This window comes from Lytechinus pictus, chromosome 3, assembly GCF_037042905.1.
Source record: "Lytechinus pictus isolate F3 Inbred chromosome 3, Lp3.0, whole genome shotgun sequence".
Taxonomy (NCBI): Eukaryota; Metazoa; Echinodermata; class Echinoidea; order Temnopleuroida; family Toxopneustidae; genus Lytechinus; species Lytechinus pictus.
This window is the reverse complement of record NC_087247.1, coordinates 81933415-81954265: the sequence shown is the minus strand read 5'-3', so window position 1 is coordinate 81954265 and position 20851 is coordinate 81933415. Positions and strand designations below refer to the sequence as shown.

Here is a 20851-nt window from a genome sequence, read left to right as displayed (position 1 = left end):
CTTTGGTCAATATATCAAAGTCTGGCCGGCTCGAAAATTCATTAACAAAAATATTTTTAAATGTCGAGGTCTCGGTAGCACACCGGCCTTGATGCATCTTGATGAAATATTATTTGGACTGTCTTCTTCCACTTACGTTGTTGTTTTGGTTGAATATGATTGCTGCCGCGAGACTTTGATATATCGACCAAAGATAATTCAAAAATTGATGTAAAACAGGGGATGATAAATGGACAGATCAAAATACATGCACGGTTGAATGATTACACCAGTGATGAGTCACTAAGTTTACATGTACGTGCAAATGCAAATCATCCACGTGCATGTGTGTAAGCGATACACTCACGATCATTCACAAAGTACATGTAGACAAAATTGCATTGAAACTCCATAGCATTGCGCACAGCGACACCCGCGATGAACTTTTGACGTCATTAAGAAAGCGCGTATTTAATCTGGCGTCATCGGGTTTACCACGCCCTTTTTTCGCTGTTCAAAAACTCGCATGGTAAGGGTATTTTGAATTGCAATCCGACACATGATCCTCAGGGATATGCGAAAAAATGATGTCATAATCGGATTCAGCATTGTCGAAAGTGCAAACTGAACTCGGTTTACGTACAGAGACTTTAATTAGGGACAACGGTATATTCGGTATTTGCTCTATCAAAATCCCTACATACCATTGCGAGTGCGTCGAGCGCGTCCGTTGATCCTACGAAGCCCCAATAATGCATCCCTCTTGACTGATAATTTCACCCTAAATTGAGTAATTTCAGGTAGCTATGATATTTTTGGTATTAAAAGGATCGGTAATTATTTGTCAGTAATTATTTAGTATTCTATATTTTCGAATGGCTTACCTCTACTTGTTCTTTGAATGGGAAAATATCGTACTTTGTCCTTGTATTCCACATGAACTGCAGAGTTTGTATGTGTATAAAGTCAATGGGGAAATTCAAAGTTTTGCACACGCGACCCGTCACCATGACGTCACCAGGATTGCGTGTGAGCGAGCTAAGTTTGATTTGGGGGCGGCGCCCTCCAAAATTTGACCAATAAAAATTCTGCATTTGCTGCATTTTTTGGGATTTTCCCTAAATTCATGTCTCAGGGACCGTCTTGGAAGTGCATGCTGAGCTGTATAATCTTTTTGAAGGACCCACCCTATTCTACTTAAAGGAGAATGAAACTCTTGGAGCAAGTTAGCTTTTGTGAAAGCAGAAAAATCAAAGAATAAGATTAACAAAAGTTTGAGTAAAATAGGACTAGCAATAGAAGAGTTATGAGCATTTGAATGTCGAGATCACTAATGCTATGGAGATCCTCCCATTGGCAATGCGACCAAGATCTATGATGTCACAGATGAACAACTCTCCCCTTTTGGACGCTGAAAATATACCCCAAAACATCTCTTTTTGCTCATTATAAACTATACATCTCTATGTTCTAATCATATGACAAACGATTCATCAATGGTATAATGTTGTGAAACCTCTGTACTTGTCCTCTCATAAAGAGAACACATCACCTTGTGATAGACTCTACTAAAAGTGAGAATATAAGTGAAATAAGTACTAAAGTAATGAGGGAGTTGTACGTGTGTGACATCACAGATCTTGGTCGCATTGCCAATGGGAGGATCTACATGGCATTAGTGATCTCAATATTCAAATGCTCATAACTTTCTTATTATTCATTCAATCTTCCTCAAACTTTCAACAATATGTTTCTTTGATTTTTCTCTTGGATATGGATTCAGCTGGTTTCAAGGGTTTCATTCTCCTTTAAAGATATTCAATTAAAACATCTTGGGGCCCGTTTTGGGACTTTTCATTCTTAGAAAAGATGGTTTTCAGACGAAGTCTTATATCTAGATTAATTTAAGAAAACAAAATTAGTGAATTTATTTTTAAATTTTAAAATGCAAAGCAAAAACCTCCATATGACATGTACGTGACGTAATCATCGTCATGAAGTTGAAGATCGCGCGAAGTGGTGGGAGGGGCCTATCGCGAACGTAGACCATGTATTAGTCTTGATTCAGATAATTTTCATGATTTGTAAAGTTCGTTGAAACTCTGTAACGTTGTGAACGGATATCATCCAAATAAAATAAATAAAATAATTTTAAAATGTGAAAGGATGAAGGCTAGCACAATCTTTCTCTTAGGAACATTCAGCCCCTCCCCCCTCCTCAGTTACAAATGTTAATCACGTGTAATCGCCGTTTTAATCACGTGTAATCGCCGTGATACAAGGAGAGATGTTTTGGATATGTGTGTGTGAGATATTGCACATGGCATAATGGCGGCATATACGTGTGATACAGGGAATTCTGTACAAGGATGTTTACACTTGTGTGTGAGAAGGTCTGTGACCGAGATGGTGGCATGGGAATAATGGAGTTAGAGTGGATTAAAAAACTGCGTGTGTAAAGCATGGACCTGTACGTTGCAACTGGACATTCGCTCTGGGGGCTAAATCCCGGGGCTAAATTAAAATAGGGGAATCCCCCGGTGTGTATAGCTTGATTAGTAATCTATTGTTAAGGCCTACTAAAGTATATTTTGTTTATTAAAAAATCTAAGAAATCAATGTTTTAAGTTGCAATGTTTACGCACAATATATGTATATATGCCCTCTCACAATCACACACATTTAAGATTTTATTTCTAAATTTCTAACAGTAACGTACTGATTGTTGTAAAATTAGGATACAAAACTTACTGGACGAGATGTCAGTTATTTTTTTATTTTCTAATGTAGGCGGAGGGGGGGGGGGTGGGTTCCCTCGGTCCTGCACCCTTGCTCTTAGCAAAAATAAATAAATGGATATTAAAAAAAAAGATTTTCCTAATTGGAGAAAATTTTCCCCAAAACGTACGTATCTCCTATCTCCTAAATTACAATAATTATTTCTGCCAATACCTGCAAAGAACCCGTTTACACCCCCCCCCCCCAAAAAAAAAAAACCCTGAAAATTGGAGGCCATTTATATGATTGAGCGGAGAGTTGGAAAAAAAACGTTTTCGGTGAGAGACCCCCCCCCCCCAACCCCCGCTGACTTTTACATCCGTAATCTGCTTTTTTATGGAAACATTTTTCTAACACTTCGTCTATCATGCCCTGTCATGAGTGAAAGTATAGTTCAAACAGGGATATGCAATATCCCTGGTTCAAACATGGACCTTTTAAAGCGTTGACAAAAAGTGACAAAAAGGTCACGCTATTACGGGGCTTTTATACCAATGTAACCCGATATAAATAAATTAGGTATCCAATGCGACTGTCAACTTTAATTTACATCTGATTTCAAGGGATGTGCCATAGGCCAGGGCTCGACACTAGCGCCGGTCCGACGGTCCCAGACCGGTAAAAATCACTGTCGGGCCGGTAGATTTTCAGAAATAGCAAGATTTACTGGTCCGACAAGACCAGTAAGAAAATATCATTGTCGGGCCGGTAATTTTTCCAAAAATAGCAAGATTTATGGGTCCGACATAAACAGTAATAAAAACCATTGTTGGGCCAGTAACTTTTCCAGAAATGGTCAAATTCACTAGTCCAACATAAACATAAAAAATATTCCATGACTCAAATTGCAAACCATTTTCCTCCCGTTAAATTTGGTCATTCACACACAGAATACACACAGAATGAATCGCATGCAATTTTTACTAGGGTAACATACAGTGTACATATGGCTAGCCAGCCACACAGCCCACATGGTGAATTTTCTACTGGCTGCACGAACGAAGCTTGGCGAAGCTTGGCAAACCTCTGGCAGAAATCTCTCACAGAACGGTCAAAATTCACATTTCACACTAATGAAAAGCTCTTATAATGTCCATATTTCCAAAAAATTGGGGTAACTGTCATTTGTAAGCAGTAAAAGGAGAAATTTTCACTTCTGTTTTAGTTCAAAGAGATCGGGTTTCGAGTGATATCGTCTGAATACATGATAGCCCCACATATGCATTTGTGTGTGTGTTGATACACTCGGTTTCTTTCGTAGCTATATCTTAATTGAGCCAAAAAGAAACTGATAATTTATTTATGATAGTTTTAGCTTTCTTCCTCTGTTTTCTTTCTATCTTTCTTTCCTTCTTTCTTTTCAATCTTTCTTTGTTTCTTCCCTCTCTTCTTTAATTTTTTTTGTTACTGTCTTTCTTTTTTAATTATTCTTTGTCTTTCGTTCTTTCATTCTTTCTGTCCTTTTAACATTTTTCTCTATTTCTTTTTCTCTTTCTTTTTTGATTTCTTTCTTTCTTTTATTCTTGAGTCCATCCATCCTATATTTATCTCTTCTTTCTTTCTTCCTTTCCTTCTTTTTACCCTTTCTTTCCTTCATTCTTTGTTTCTTTCTTCATTCCATCCATCCTTTCTTTACCATTTCTTGTTTTTTATTTCTTCCTTCTTTCAGCCCTTTCTCTATTTCTTTCATTCATTCCTTCCTTTCTGTTCTTTCTTTTTTCCCTTCATTCCATCTATCCTTTTACCTTTTTTTTTTTTTTTTACTGCTTGCTTCCTTTCCTTTCTTCTTTCGTTCTTTTTTTCCCTCATTCCTTCCTTTCTTTGTCTTTCGGTCTTTCTTTTTTTTCTTACTTTCATCTATTTTACATTTTCTTTCTTTTTTCTATTGCTTGCTTGCTTCCTTCCTTCTTTCCTTCATTCTTTTTTCCTTCTATCTATCATTTTACCTTTCTTTATTTCTTCCTTCTTTCAATACTTTCTTTCTTTTTTCCTTCTTTCCATCTCTCCTTTTACCCTTTCTTTCTTTTTTTATTGCTTCTTTCCTTCTTTCTGTCTTTTGTTCTTTCTTTATATATTGCTTGCTTCATTTCTTTCCTTCTTTCTTTCTTTCCTTCATTCCTTTATTTCTTCTTTTTCTTTTGTTCTTTCTTTCTTATTTTTGTTCTTTCTTTCCTTCCTTCCTTTCCCTCTTCAGTTCTTTCTTTTTTTCCTTCCTTCACATTTATCCTTTCTTTACCCTTTTTCTTCCTTTCTTTCTTTCTTTCTTTCTATCTTTTTTCCTTCTTTCCATCTTTCCTTATACCCTTTCTTTCTTATTTTATTGCTTCTTTCCTTTTTTCATTACTTTCTGTCTTTTGTTTTTTCTTTCTTTCCTTTTTTTCTTTTGTTCTTTCTTTCTTTCTTTCTTTTTTCCTTCCTTCACATCTATCCTTTCTTTACCTTTTATTTGTTCTTCCTTCCTTTCTTTTATTATTTCTTCCTATGTTTCTTTTTGTCTTGCTTTCTTTTTGTCTTTCATTCCTTCATTTTTTTTTGGGGGGGGGGGGTAACAAGAAAGGACAGCAAAATAAACTCACGCCTTTTTTTTATGTTTTCTTTATTTTGGGGACCAGTAGATTTTAGGTTCGGACCAGTAAAAAATGGAAAAACTGGGTTAGTGTGGAGCCCTGCATAGGCCTATATTGATTTTTTTTACACGGGGAGGGGGCCTACATAGCTTGTTTACATTTCTCGATTTGACTCCTTTTTCCGCCATGAGTCTCAACTTCCTACATGGGATATTATATGGAGGATCGATGGGGTGGCCCTTAATTACCCCTTCTATATAGCTATCCCAGTAGGGGTCAGGGGTTGGATTCTGAATTAGGGTGGGGGTAAGGGTATCATCATGTAACAACGATCAGACGAGAATACTCACTTGTTAATTATTATTCTTTTTTTTGTTAAGTGAAAAGAGTTGCCCCCTCCTTCGGTGTCCCTGGTCGGTGCCGGTGAGTTTTCCAAAAGAAAAATATTCTGAAGGTTGCTATGGGGAACTCTTCGTCAATTTTGAGATATGTATTATTTCACTTATTTCACAAGTCATAATCATGAACATAATACAAACACATATTACATCAGAAGAATTAACATGACGTACAAATCAGACATGGCATCATTTATTTAAATTGAATAATACGGCGAATAGAAACATGAGGGAACCTGCATTAAAAAGCAACGTTTTATTTCTTCAGTTGGTAGGATCCAAAAAATATGAACTCTTTATGCAGGACAGCACAATATTGAAGAAAGTAATTTACATGGACTTTTTCGGAATAAGGAGGGTGTGAAAGAGTAAGTTGTTTCTGTGAAGTTGCCGCGGTGTATATACTTCAAAAGATCAATGTAGAAGGGTGTTGACAACAAAAAGAAAGTAATTTACATGGATTTTTCGGAATAAGGAGGGTGTGAAAGAATTTGTTTCTGTGAAGTTGCCGCGGTGTTGACAGACATGAAACAGCCTGTCCGATAAGGTCTTGGAAGCCAGACATTCCGTCGTCTTTGGTGGGAACATTTCATGAGATAAAATGAGTCATGTTTTTTTTTTGCGTTTTCACTTCTGATTAGGTCAAAGCATTCATGTGCTGACCAGTGAAAAGCACCCCTTTCCATTGATCTTTTGAATGATCCCATGATGGGTTAGTGTGTTCTAGCCTGAATTATATAACACGAGAATACCCCAGGGATCCCTGAGCTGGTTGTACCCCTGCCTTTCCGGTCCAGGGAATACTCCAGATGGACGAGGGCATTTACCACATCAGGTAAGAGTCATCCATTACAATTCATAATTATTAATATGTAATAGTGCTGCAAGTCAGGCGCCATGTTCGGGTTCGGTTCGGTTCGGCAAGGTTCGGCAGAAATTTGCCGAACATTGGTTCGGTTCGGGGTTCGGTAATGATAGACTGATAAAGCTATAGTTCATTCAGCTCTCAGGTATACGTAGCGTACCGGTAGAAAATTTGTACTTGATTGACTGCATGTGCTCGCGTGTACCTCTGTCACATCAAACCATTTTGTTGACATGAAACTATGAAAGTTATAGCGCTCAACCAATCAACTGTTATCTCGAATTTGATTATCTGATGACAGATTTATTGGGTAACTCACAGTTCTAAAATGGCGACTCTTCCTAGTCGTCCATACCTGGACCACACTTTGGATACTTGCCAAATTAACTACGCTCGCACTCGTACCAGCTAGGCCAGCGCATGCGCTAGCGGGACTCTGAGCTCATGAATATTTATATATACAGTCCGGCCAAACGTACGTGATTGGCAATTGCATCGGCCAGCGCCAGTGCACTGAACTGTAGGCATAGTAGGGCCAGGGGCGTGTCGAAGAAAGCGTGCTTATGTAATGCGCCTTTCGCTAATTGGCTCGATGGGTGAACTAAACCACCAATCGCATGTCGCTGATTGTCGCATCGGTACATACAGCCACGTGCTTTGTCTGCTCGCGAAACTCAGCTCAGCTCACTGATTGAAGAGCAATTCCCGAGATTTCTATGATTTCATTGGTCAGATTTCATTCGACCATGAACATACAGACCAAGGGGATGCAAAGTTTTACGACTGTAATGGGACAGGGGGAGTAGAGTGATCATCGAATTGTTTATGGTTAATTTGAGAAGTTGATAAGAAAGGGAAAAAAAAGTAAAGATTGGCCTGATTGGGGGTCATTTTCCCCCAAGAGATGAATGTTTCCGCATGGCTTTATCTTCATTCAACTTGTCAACGAGGGGAAGGGGATCTTGCTATATGCTATACCGTAATCATTCATGAGTGTTTGATTTTTATTTTCATCTGATTGTTAATAATAAAAAAGATAACTTCACCTCATCTCATTTCTATATTATTTGTTTTGCGTCTCTCCTTTCCATCTCTAACAGTCACTCACTTTATTTCCCACTTTCACTGGATCTCTCGTTTTCAAAACTCTTTACTTCTCTCTAAAATCATGAAAACTAGACAGTAGCGAGCCGACACCTCAATAATAATGTCAATCACCTCAATCAGATCTTTATTCTCCGCCGCAACAATACACGAGTTACGATCTTAATCACATCGTATCGTAATTCGTAATATTAATGGTACTTCATCTTTCACTTTCAGTTCATTGAGCTCGTTCATTCAAAATACTTTGAAGATTTTCAAACAAGAATCTTGTTCGCCACCTAAAAACAACAATATTTTAGATAATTAGATTTAACCAATGAACACTCATACAGTTTTGGTTTTCTTTACCATGCTTCGGCGATTCGGCCACAGAGCGAGAGATGATGAAAGCCAGTAAAATAATTATAGCGCAAGCTCGCGCAACATCATTCATCGGATCTCCTTTCTTAATCAGGGCCGTAAAAACCACAATGTCAACATGAGAATGAAAACAAATTCTAGTAACCGCAAAATAAGCGCATACTTCCAACATACAATTGCAAAGAAGATTAAATAGAGAATGCGCAAATATAATGATTAGAAAGGGTGTAAACTTATAAATTTATTAGCTGAAAGCCGTTTTTTTTTTTTGGCCGAACTTCCGAACCAAGTCTTAGTGTTCGGTTCGGTTCTGTTCGGTTCGGAAGTGCCATGTTCGGCGAACTACCGTTCGGTTAGGCGGTTCGGCTACAGCACTAATATGTAATTCAAATTTTATTTTCCACTGCGGAAATGTTCAAACCTTATTAATGTATTTTTATGTTATAGAGAGAGAATTCGAAATAAACATCCCTAAACCTCACTTAAATTATTTTAAATTGCAGTATATACAGATATTAATTTTAAATGTTCTTAATAACTTGATTCTTTTCCATGAAAACATTTTTTTCTCATACACCGACTCACCCTTTCTAAAAAAAAAAAGGGAAGATACGTCCCGGTTTACGTCGTTATATATAGGCCTACAGAGATAAGATCACTGGCTTTTACCGTTATCTGAGATTTTTTTAAATCATGTACGAATATAAAATAACAAAGAACGGATAGGGGGGGCGCCAAACCCAAAATCCCAACAATTAACTTAAACTTTTCCTTCAACCCTGCATGATGTCACTCAACACCCACTCACCCCCCCCAAAAAAAAAAAAAAGATAGCAGTTACCGAGGAAAAAAACATTCATGAGCAAGGTCGACATCCCATCCTTTTCGTAAATGGGAACAATTTCACGGGAGAATGCTAATGGTAGAGACTGGGAGGTAGTTTTATTTTTTCTTGGGGGGGGGGGAGGTAAGGCGACTTAATCAGATCGATAAAAATATCATAACTGTCTCTACCCCCCCCCCTCTCCCTCTTTCCTTATTTTTACGAGCGTGTAACACCTCAGTCACATTTTGATCTGATTTACGGTGGTCGAACACAGCCGTTTTATTAATTTCTATTCAAACTAATAGTAACCAACCCACCTAGTATGATAAAGCTATTTTTTTTAATCTTTAAAACGGCTGTTTTTTTTATTCACCGTTCTGCCACCATAGAGCAAATGTGACTGTAGTGTATCTGATATAAAAAGGAAACAGAAAATAACAGAAAAGGAAGAGGAACAAAAATAACCTATATAAATCCAAACATCTGACTCTTTTCCTCCAACCATAATGTCCCTCAACGCCCCCACTCCCATGACAGAGCTCCCTGTCCCTACCAGAGCATTCTCCTATAGCGTATATCTTTGTTCCGTACGAAGGGGGGGGGGGAAGAAAAAGAAATATGAGAACATCGAGTAAGGTCGACATTCAGTGGGACATATTCTCGTGGGAGAATGATCTGGTAAGAACAGCTAGGTGTCTTTTTTCTGGGGGGGGGCGGTAATTAAGATCGCAAAATAGATAATCATCACTATTTCGACTTGGTCTTTACCCCCCCAAAAAAAAAAGCAACAACAACAAAATTGGGGGGGGGGGAAGTATAAAAAAATTTAAGGGGGTTGAGTTGAGCCCCTGTAACCCCCCCCCCCCCTCCCCCGCGTACGCCACTGGAGCCTACAACAGACCTCTACCTCGGTCACATTTGTTTATACGGCGGCCGTTTTATTCATTTTTATTCAAACCACGGAGCTATTTAAAATGTTAAAATGGGCGTTTTTTTTCTACTCTTCGGACGGCCTTTGCATAAGCAAATGTTCCGAGGTAGTAGGCTGCCAAAATTAAGAGACAGAGCTCATGACATGATTATCAGTTCGATGAATTAGATGTCAAATTTCACCATACTCTAGATCAAATTTAAAGTAACTTAGTAAGGAATCAAATCATAACAATGCAACAATAATCTAACGATCAAAATATCTGCATTCTGCTCTTCTTCGAGCTTGATGACTTCACAAATAATTGGAACACAAGCACTATCTGAAAACAATTTAAATACTACTTTTCCCTCTCTGTTTTCTCTCATTTCCTTGACTCACTCACGCTTTCTTTCTGTTCTATCAATGTTCGATGGACGTACATTAAAAGTGACTTTAACTGGGTGGAAATATTTCGGGACCGAGATCATTTATTGAATAACGGCGACGTCTTTTACAAGACTATATTTTGGGGTCATCGGACTTACGCGATGCGCCAGCAATCACCTGATATTTTCGCGCAGCTATCTCCGTCCCAAACTGTCTAAAACTGGCCGCAAAGCCTTATTGACACAAAGCAGCGCGGACGGAGTCAATGGGGAAATTGAACGTTTTGGGCCAAGTTTGAACCCTTTTTTTCTCATTTCATTTACATGTTGGAATAACAAGACTTGTTTGAATGGATTAGTACCACTTATTTTAATCAAGTAAGTGATTTTAATATTGTAAAACGAAGGAGACTTTGTTTTGTTTTTCTTCATAGGGGTCCCTACTTTAATCGTACTCTCGCTATCGCAGAAGGAATGTTACTTCTCATTATATCTTTTTTTGGCGAAAGCGAGTGAGTTGTAATCCGATATGAGTATACAGAGCAAATTATTTCCTTTCTTTTGGTATATAGATCATGATCATACGATGTGAGGATCAAGTGTCGAAAATGCTTCAAAGTGGAATTTTGCTCCAAAATCTCTGACCATTTCGAGGGGAAATGCAACCTATGCGAATTTGCGTGTGTTAGCGCTCGCGCTGACGAACCGTTGTTCAAACCGGTGAGTGAGGGGTCATTTTCGTTGCTTCAAAAGCATGATAAAACACCACGATCTCTTCTATTTCGACATTGATGAGCTTGAGAATATACTTGATGATGATGTTGTTGGCTTATTTTGATATATATTGACTATTTTGTTTTGTGATGGCAAAATAATGAGAGACATGTCGTATTTTTGTGAGCTGCTCGTTGAAGGTCCGTGCGGCGTGTAACAAAAGGAGGAATGCAATTGACGTCCGCGCGGTCTCCCTAGTACTAGGCCTATATAGTATTCCGAACCCAAAAGTTTTAACGAAACAGCTCTGACATTTCATTGGTTTACTCGGTGACCGGTAATGACTCATGTATATTCATTAGGAAGACGTTCCTCATGAATATATAATTCAGTTCAGATGTCAAGAGGCCCTGGCTCGCGCGAGGCCTAATTCGCTTCGCGAATTAGGCCGGGATCCCTCGCTTCGCTCGGGAAGCAGCCGCCAGGGCCTCGACAAGAGGCTAGCTCCACTCCACTTCACTACCGCTACACTAACTTAAGCTTCAACTACCCGAAGCGTAGTGTAGCGGTAGTGAAGTGGAGTGGAGCCTGCAGCTGCACGAACTTCGCTCGAGCTAGCCCTAGCCTAGACCAAAAGCTTCGGTCTCTGTTATGTTGGTTGTTCAGCTGAACTCCGTTGGCTTCACTCACCAAATACAGAGACCGAAGTTCTAGCGCGATCTGTACAGGGGACTCAATGGCCATATGTTTATGTACTTAAGATCGGATAAAACGGGGAAGTGAATTTGCGCGACAGCCGAGGTAAGTCACTGTTTTTGTTCCTTTTAACTTGATTTTTCTCCGTTTTTTGGCAATTGATGCCAAGAGGGAATATTAATTTGCATTTTGGTCGCGTGAATTTTCAAAATTTTTACTCATTAAAGACAAAAATTGAAGAGCCCCGACGGGGGGATTTTGCATTGCAAGTCCCCTAATGGTGGCTGCACGCTAGCGAGCCGTCTGTGTATGAGGAGAAATAAAAAAAAAAAAAAATGTTAAAAAACTCCTCGAAACAGACGGCTGCCAGCTGTCTAGCCCTAGCCTAGCTAGGCCATAACCCAGCGGGCTCCCGCCCGCTGCGCGGGCGGGAGCTCTCTGGGTTAGCTAGGCCAGGGTCTATACGTATACTCACTTCAATAAGTAATTTCAACCTGGCTCTTGTTGCAGATGGACGAATGCAGAATACCAAAGGTTGGCAATCCTTGTCAGTGAACAAAATGCTGGAAATATTGCAGAACTCCTTTTCCTTTCCGGCCATTTCGACTGCTATACCGTACCGTATTTCAATTTACGCGCACCATAGGTATCTTCCCGCGCCGGTGTCATAAAAAATTTGGCCCAGGTACGTATACCGGCGGTCCAAAACGGCTCGCTGATTAGTACCGCCAGTACAAAACGGCTAAATGACTGGTTCAAATTTTGGCCGAAACGATAGGAACACTAGCGTACCTACGGGGGGGGGGGGGGTGGTGGCAGTCTGCCTGACGAGCCACAACCCATGCAAAGGACGTGTCCCTGTGCCCCCCCCCCCCCTGCATGACGAGCTTGAAAGATCTATATGTCACAAGTTATGTTTTTTTAATTAAAAAATGTCAACATTTTGCTCGCTCGCAGCTTGGCCCCGTCAAAACTTCTGCCTCATTATATACGCGGCTGGGGTAGTAGATAGTAGACTATTTTTTTTTGTTCTTTGTTTTAAATTCACTTTTCAAGAGGAAGTGCCCCTTTTTCCCCTTGCCAGGGGCGGATCCAGCTTTCGCCAATAGCTATAGGGGGGGCCGAAAAATATTTTCATCGACATTTTTCTCGATTGGTTGCTATAATCTGATTTTTTTGTTGGTTTTTCAGGGGGTAGTCCTAACTAAAGACTGAAGCTTTAAGTATATGTAAGTTTTTATTGTTATAAACAAGATAAGGTGTCTCATGTGGTCTTAATATATAATGCGAGCGCGAAGCGCAAGCTAAAATTCTTTGATATTTTATGTCCTTAGAACTGAAGATTCTGAGCAGTTTTTATAATCATGAACAAAGATAAGTATCCAACTAAACAATGCGAGCGCGAAGCGCGAGCCGAAAATGTTATTATAGTAACGTGAAAAGGGACACAATTAGGACTGTTTGTTAGTGATTAATGAAGAGGATACAAATATCACCAATTAAATAATGAGAGTGCAAAGCGCGAGCTCAAAATTGTTTATAATCCGACCTGAAAACTGGACAATCTAAGCGCGTTTTTATTTAAATAAGGAACAAGCTATGTGTCTCAATCAATTAAATGCGAGCGCGAAGCACGAGCTTAATTTTCTGATATACTGAAATGATAAAGGAGCATTTTTACGAATTTTGGAAAAAAAATTGATATAACAATTTGAGTAAATCAAACAAAATAATGAAAGCTTGATGTGCGAGCTAAAATATTTTTTTGCAAATTGATCTCAGAACTGGATATATTAAGTGTCATTTAATCCTCTTGAATGGGATTCATTATACAGACAATGCGAGCGCAACTTTTTAATACATTTTACCCGATCTGCCATATCTAGCTCCTTCAAAATTGACTCAATACACCATTGTCATTGAAAGACATGAATCCCTTCCTGTGTTTCCTGTCAAGCAATTAAACTTGGTCAACGAATTAATGACCCATTGAAAAATAGATTCATGTCTTTTAAAGGTACATAACATAATTTGTTTCACATATTAAAACGATTGAATAATCACAAGTTTTCCCAATTAATAATTCAAATCTTCTTGCTTGGGTTAACAAAAAAAAATGTTCTTTTCTCAGTTACTTATGAAGGAAAATTAAAAGGTAAGAGAAGTTTAAATGAAAATACAAAATAATTCAATTAAATAAATAACTTTGTAAATGAAATTTGACAACATAATTTGAAAATTATGGCAAAGATAATGAAAAGGTTAAGAGGAAGACTGCTAATTAGCAAGAAGTCCGATCATCATATTACTCATATTCTGCAATTCTGGCGCAAGCCTCTTTTTGAACCCCCAACAAAAACGTCCCGTGTTCGCTCAAGCATGAACAAAACTAAATTTTTTTAATAGCATTTGAAAGACAAGACCTTAGAGCACCGATTAACACCAAAATATAGACATAATAATTTGAAACTAAAATTTTATAGACTTTTCAAATCTGTCCCGTTTTTTTTTATACGCACTGTAGTGCTGCGGTGGGATTTAAACCCCAGACCTTGTGGTTCAAAGTCCGAAGACTTATCCACTGAGCCACAACACCTTTACACTTGTAGCTGCTTAGTATCTCTTATTGCGCCAAGATTTGATGATCGAAAGCTTCGGGTGCAAAAAAAAATGGATATTAAGAAGCTACGAGTCAGGAATAAATCCAAGGACTGGATAGCCTCCTTCTTAATGAATCGCTCTCAGAGGGTGGTCATCAATGGTATATCCCTTCTGAATGGACACCTGTCCTGAGCGGAGCCCAGCAAGTCGCCGTTCACGGCCCCCATCTTTTCTTGATGTTTATCAACGATCAAGGGCGCCGGAAGCGGGGGGGGGGGGGGAGCAGGGGGACACTTGCCTCCCCCCAAATTTTATTGGGGGGGGGGGCAAAACGAGATTTTGCCCCCCCCCCTATATGTGCCCCCCCCCCCCTAAAAGTAGAAAAATTATAAATTATTTAAGGACAAAAGTAAACGATGAAGGCACACTTTTCTGCCTAAAAAAATGTCATTTCCATTGTCAAAAATGAAAAAAATTCGCCTCTGACGGGGCAATTAAATAGTAAGCCTCGCGTGTTTTGACGAACATGTCCCTCTGTGAAGAAACATACCTTTGATAAGCCTCTTTTCCATCTTATTACAGTGTGATAACGTTTAACCTTTTAATGAATACATTTCAGACTAGTCAGACGGCAGGTCCCAAGAAAGTGGTTTCTTTCATCCAAGTGATATTCATGACTTGAGATGTTTTGCATATTTAATGAGCTTGATGCGGACCGAAACACCTCTTTTCATTCGGTCATTGCTGCATGCTCTAATTGTGCATCGAATTTCATGAATTTAATATCATTGTAAAGAAGAAGAATCATTGTTTCAGGTCATGTGTTTGAATTTATTTCAAGATTTTGTAATATAGGTTAAAATTTTGATCTAAAATATGCTACAAAATAATTATTTTCACCTGACAAAAGCTGCTATTTTCACACTTTATTTTTGTTTGAGCCCAAATGATTTTTAGATCATGATAAGCTGAATATGTATGCTTAAAAATGATATAGGTTTCAAAATAAGAATTGGTTTAATCGGGTCAAGATCACACTTTTCCTTTGCCAAGTACATAAAGCAGCTTGAAAATAAGAATACTGTACTCTGATTGGTCAAATAGACCACACACTGGCAAATTCCAACGGTTCCAGTGCGTGGGTTCATGGGAAGGACACACTTCCCATGTGGTAATTTCCTCAAATACCCCGCGCCTGTTGTTCTGTGAACCTTATCCAGCCAATCAGAACTCTGGATTTCATGCAAGTACAAAATTTCAGAAATCTCGTCTTGTACCTTGGTGGGAAAAGTGTGATCTTGACCCGATTAAAAGGTGCCGCATATTAAGAGTGGCATTGTGAGAAAGTACAGAAGTTCAGCTTTATGGTGATATAGATATCATTGAGGCTCAAAATAAAAAGTTTTGCACAATTTGCAAAAGAAAACAGAGGAAGAAAATTCAGTTTTGAGGCACATTTTCAGGCCAGAAATTTACTTATTCAACAAAATATTGAATACAAAATAAATGACCAATATGAAAGAGTAACATTTACTCTATCTGATGACGCAATAATATTTCATTTAACTTGAGGTTAAAACAGGTAAATTCTTAGAGAAGAAAATCTCACGAATCACGAGATTTTGCAAGGAGGAATATTCAGCCACGAGATGATTTGGATGAATCTGGTCTTTTTGCTCATTAGCATAGGGACCTGCGGTCTGACTGTAAAACCGAATGGCAAATTGAAAGTGCATGGTTCACCTATGCATGCTGGCTGTGTCGGCTAACAAACGCGCGGTCGCCCAGTACAGAAACGCTCAGACTGGACCCGATATTAACGCGCGTGAACGCTAGTTAAATTACTCGAGCAACATATGGAATCTATAGCTGTCAAGCCCAGAAACCATAATAATATTTAGTCAGTTCTCGTATAGCGCATAACATGAATAACGTCTCTATGCGCTTCCAAAGGACTTGGATATTATTACCCTGGCTGTAGCTCAAGCAGCTTTTACGCGCTCGACATTTCTAGGAATAAATTCCCGCCAGGTACCCATTCACCTCAGCTGGGTTGAGTGCAGCACAATGTGGATTGTTGAAGGAAACTACGCCATGGCTGGGATTTGAACCCACTACCCTCTGTTTCAAAATCCGGTGACTAATCCACTGGGCCACAACGCTCAACCATATCATCTCGAGCTCGTCAATATTTCATATATTGTCTGTGTAAGTCATCCCTGAAATAGTAATTATAGATTAATAAAGATATAGATTTAAATTATGAAAATTACTTATTTCAATTATTTCATTTTCAACTAAATGTAAATTGAGTTAATACAATGATAACAAGTCAGTGCCCTAAAGAAAATACCATGGTCATTTCAACTCAATATAGACATGTTATCAGAAAATTACACACATAATAATTATGTGTAGAGGATTATAATCTATAATTTGTGAAAATGGTGAATCCCACTCGAAAGCAACTTAGAGATAATGTTTATGCATGAAAAAATAAAATCATCTGTGAAAGTGTCCACTTGATCCGACTCATATTATCCGAGATATGAATAAAAATGTAAATAAAGAATATAAAAGAAAACTAAGCGTTACAGTACTGCTCTGCTATAAAAAAAAATCATGACATAATTTCATAGTCCCGTATTTTTCTCGATAATTCCTTTTCATTGTCTGATACTATTTCAGCTCATATACTTTCATACTATTTCATATACTTTCATACTATACCTTCATACTATTTCAGCTCATATACTATTTCAGCTCAAATGCTTTGTATTTTAGATTCCAAAACTCCTTCCCATTACCTGTTACTAATCAGATCGAGAGGCAACTATGTTCTCTGGTTCATCCCAGTTTTTGTTATTCATGGACGTTTGCAAAAATGTAAAAAAAAATCCGGGGGTGGGTGGGGCTGCAAGACCTCGAGCGAGGCGGTTTGTGATGGGGGAGCTTTTGCATTTTCTAGAATAAAATTGAAGGATTTCGTGCACACTTTTGGTGAATTTTGTGATTTTTTGCACTCTCGATCGGCGGCCTATAAAAGGCCTATATCACATTGGTTTGAAACAATTTCGTTTGTCAGGCTCACTTTTATACTCCAATTTTACACAAAGTCCTTACCTTGGGGGGTCCCACACCCTCCCCCGCTCGATCGCTTCGGTATCTCACGCTGTCAAAAATATTGTGCCCCCTTCGGGATTTTGCCCCCTAATAAAACTTGTTTCGGCGCGCCTGTCAACGATATCCATGAAAACGTCTCCAGTACAACTTCCCTCGTTAGACCCCACCTTGAGTACGCTGTTGCATGGGACCCCTTCACAAAGAAGAATATAGTTAGTATGTACAGAGATGTGTGAAGAGATGTGTGAAGAACTTGACCAAAACAATTGGGACTCTGCTTTGGATGGTAAAAGTGTTGATGATGCATGGAAGTACTTTTGTGATATCCTGAGAGACAAAATGCAAAAATTCATACCTCTGTCTAAACCAAAACACCGTCGTACGGTAAGAAGCAGAGATGGATGACTAAAGAGGCGCTTCGGAAACAGAACCAGAAACATCGTGCATGGAAGGAAGCACAGAGAACCAATCACCCTGTTGACATCATGAGGGCAAAAAGATTGGCGAAAGAGTTGAGAATTACCACCAAGAAATTATGCAGAAACTATGAGAAAGATATAGCTCTCAATGTGAAGTCCAACCCCAAAGCATTTTGGAGGTATGCCCATAGCAAGCTCAATACATCATGTAGATTAGGGGAAATCAGAGGGCCAGACGGAACCCCTATATCTTCAGATAAAGGAAAAGCAGATGCTTTGAATGAGTTTTTTGCAACCACCTTCACTGATGAGGATAAGACATCCATCCCTTCACTTGCATCAAAGTATTCAGGAATGCCATTAACTTCCATCTCCATCTCGGAAGATGACGTCTATAAGAAACTAGTGAGTTTGTCAAAATATAAGAGTGCAGGACCAGATGGCATCCACCCATGTGTTTTGAAGGCAACTGCTAGCTGTCTCTATTGCAAAGCCCCTTGCCTTGATCTACAATGCATCACTAAAAGAGGGCAAACTACCAAGTGTCTGGAAGGTCAGTCATGTAGTACCTGTGCACAAAAAAGGCAGCAAGGTGGATGTTCGAAATTACAGACCAATCAGTTTGACATCTGTACCTTGCAAAATCCTAGAATCACTAATTCGGGATGAAATAGTTGGCCACCTTATAGAAAATGATCTTCTGTGTGATGAACAGCATGGCTTTGTTCCTGGACGCTCATGTGTGACACAGCTCTTGACGGTTATGGAGGAATGGACAGTGATACTGGATGTAGGAAGTCCTATCGATGTAATCTACCTGGATTTCCAAAAAGCTTTTGATAGTGTCCCTCATCTGCGCCTCCTCTCCAAACTTGAGGCTTATGGTATAGGTGGCGAAATCAAAGCCTGGATAACGGACTTTCTCCGAGGAAGACAGCAGAGAGTTAAAGTCAATAATGAATTATCTGACTGGACAAGGGTTAGGAGCGGAGTGCCGCAAGGCAGTATTCTCGGCCCAGCAATGTTTGTACTCTGCATCAATGATCTACCAGACGGCCTTCAGGGGAAAGTCTAGATATATGCCGATGACACTAAACTATATGGCAAAGCCTCTACTAATCAAGACCTCTGTGCTATTCAGGCTGACCTTGATGCACTAGTTGACTGGAGTAATAGATGGCAATTGCACTTTAACTCCCAAAAGTGTAAAGTGTAAACATAGGCCCTGGAAATGTCAAACACTCCTACTCACTCGGAGAAGACGTTCTTGAGCATACCGCAGTGGAGAGAGACCTTGGCATACTGGTTGACGAAGATCTCAAATTCCATAACCATGTTGCATATGTTGTCAAAAAAGCCAATGGGATACTTTCATGCATTCGCCGCAGTTTTGAATGTAGAGACAAATCTACAATCCCAAAACTGTACAAAGGACTTGTCAGGCCGATCATTGACTTTAGCAACTCTATATGGTATCCTAGATTTAAGAGTGACAGTAAAGCCATTGAGAAGGTACAGAAGAGAGCAACAAAAATGATCTATTCCATCAGAAACTGCACATACACAGAGAGATTAAAAGCACTCAATCTTCCTTCTCTTGAGTACCGCAGAAGACGAGGAGATATGATACAGGCGTTCAAAATAATCCATGGATTTGAACGCATTCCAGGTGATACTTTCTTTGTGTATGCAACAGGCAACACAAGAGGGCATAGTCTGAAGCTCTCAAAACCCAGATGCTTGACGAAGATCAGACAAGATGTTTTCAGCCAACGTATCATAAACGACTGGAATTCGCTGCCAGAAGAGGTAGTCACTGCTCAGACGGTGAACAGTTAAATAAGGCTAGACAAGGTGTGGGCAGACCAGCGGTACTGCATGCTCACCCTATGATGCATAAACCACACTAATATTGAGGACGGTGCAGGTTTCCAAGCTAGACTGCTATGAAGATACCTAACTAACGAGAAGGATGAAGGACTTGAACTGGAAGCACGACTGCTGGGATCATCAGCATTCTTCCAGAATCTCGGGTAAAGGTAAAGGAGTCCAAAACAGAGCGGCAAGATTTGTCTCTTAACACGTACGGACGTATGGCAAGCCGTTTTATCATTTATTCCTATTTCTTGATATCAAGAAATAGGAATAAATGATAAAACGGCTTGCCATACGGACGTGACACTATAGCAACAGTGCCACGGCCCTTAATTAAGGACTTAGAGTGGGCCCCACTCCGTGAAAGAAGGAAATGCCATCGCCTAACTTGCCTCTACAAGACCCTGAACGGCCAACTGGACATAGATCATGAAAACTTCATCAAGCCCAAGCCATCAAGAGGCAGAAGAGCTAGGACACATGCAATTCCAACAGCAGTACACAAACTCAGACTCATTTGCCAATTCCTTCTTCATCCGAACTATTAACCGGTGGAATGACCTTCTACCGGAAACTGTAGACCAGCCATCAACGACAACTTAAAAAAAATGCCCTTACTAAATTAGACCCAATAATTTACAAAAACTAGACCACACTCTCCGGCACACCGCCAGTTAAAACTCCTGTTGAAACTCTTCTTGGAGTATTTCGGAGGAACATCATACCAAGTACCAGTTTTTAGTCGTCATAAATAAAATATATATACATCTGTGTTTGTGTTTGCTTATGTCGATCAGCACCAAATCCCTCCCCCGCCCCCCCCCCCGAGTTTAAGGTCATTTTGTCGGCCCCTCATTTATACAGGTCAATGTGATGCTCCCTAATAAGTTTAATGTCAATTTGCCTGCCCCCCCCCCATGTGAAACAATGCGCCCCACGCCAAACATCAAATTGCCACCCAGTTTAGGTCGAACATATATTATGATCAATTCGGCACCTCCTTATAGGTCAAACTTCAAATGGCCGCCCACGCTCTTTTATTACTTTTTTAAATCTCCCCCTCTTTCCCCCTTCTTTATTTCCTTTCTCCCCCTCGTTAATTCTTTCTTCCCTTTTTCCCATTTTCTCTTTTATAATTTCCCCCATTTTTACGATCTCTTCTTCGAATCTCCCTTTTTTCTCTGCTTTTTATTTTCATCTATATATCCTTCTCCTTTTCAGCAACTCCTTTTGGAATACTCGGG

At 39.4% G+C, this 20851-nt stretch overlaps 1 protein-coding gene across 1 annotated transcript in view; it reads right to left on the bottom strand.

Annotated features, from left to right (window-relative positions):
- LOC129256617 (telomeric repeat-binding factor 2-interacting protein 1-like) overlaps positions 1 to 12338 on the bottom strand; it is a 56085-nt gene extending 43747 nt beyond the window's left edge. Inside the window, exon 1 of the mRNA XM_064097811.1 lies at positions 12065 to 12338. Coding sequence (XP_063953881.1) covers positions 12065 to 12190 — 126 coding nt within the window. The 5' untranslated portion in view covers positions 12191 to 12338. The remainder of the gene's footprint in view (positions 1 to 12064) is intronic.
- Between the last annotated feature and the right edge of the window lie 8513 nt (positions 12339 to 20851).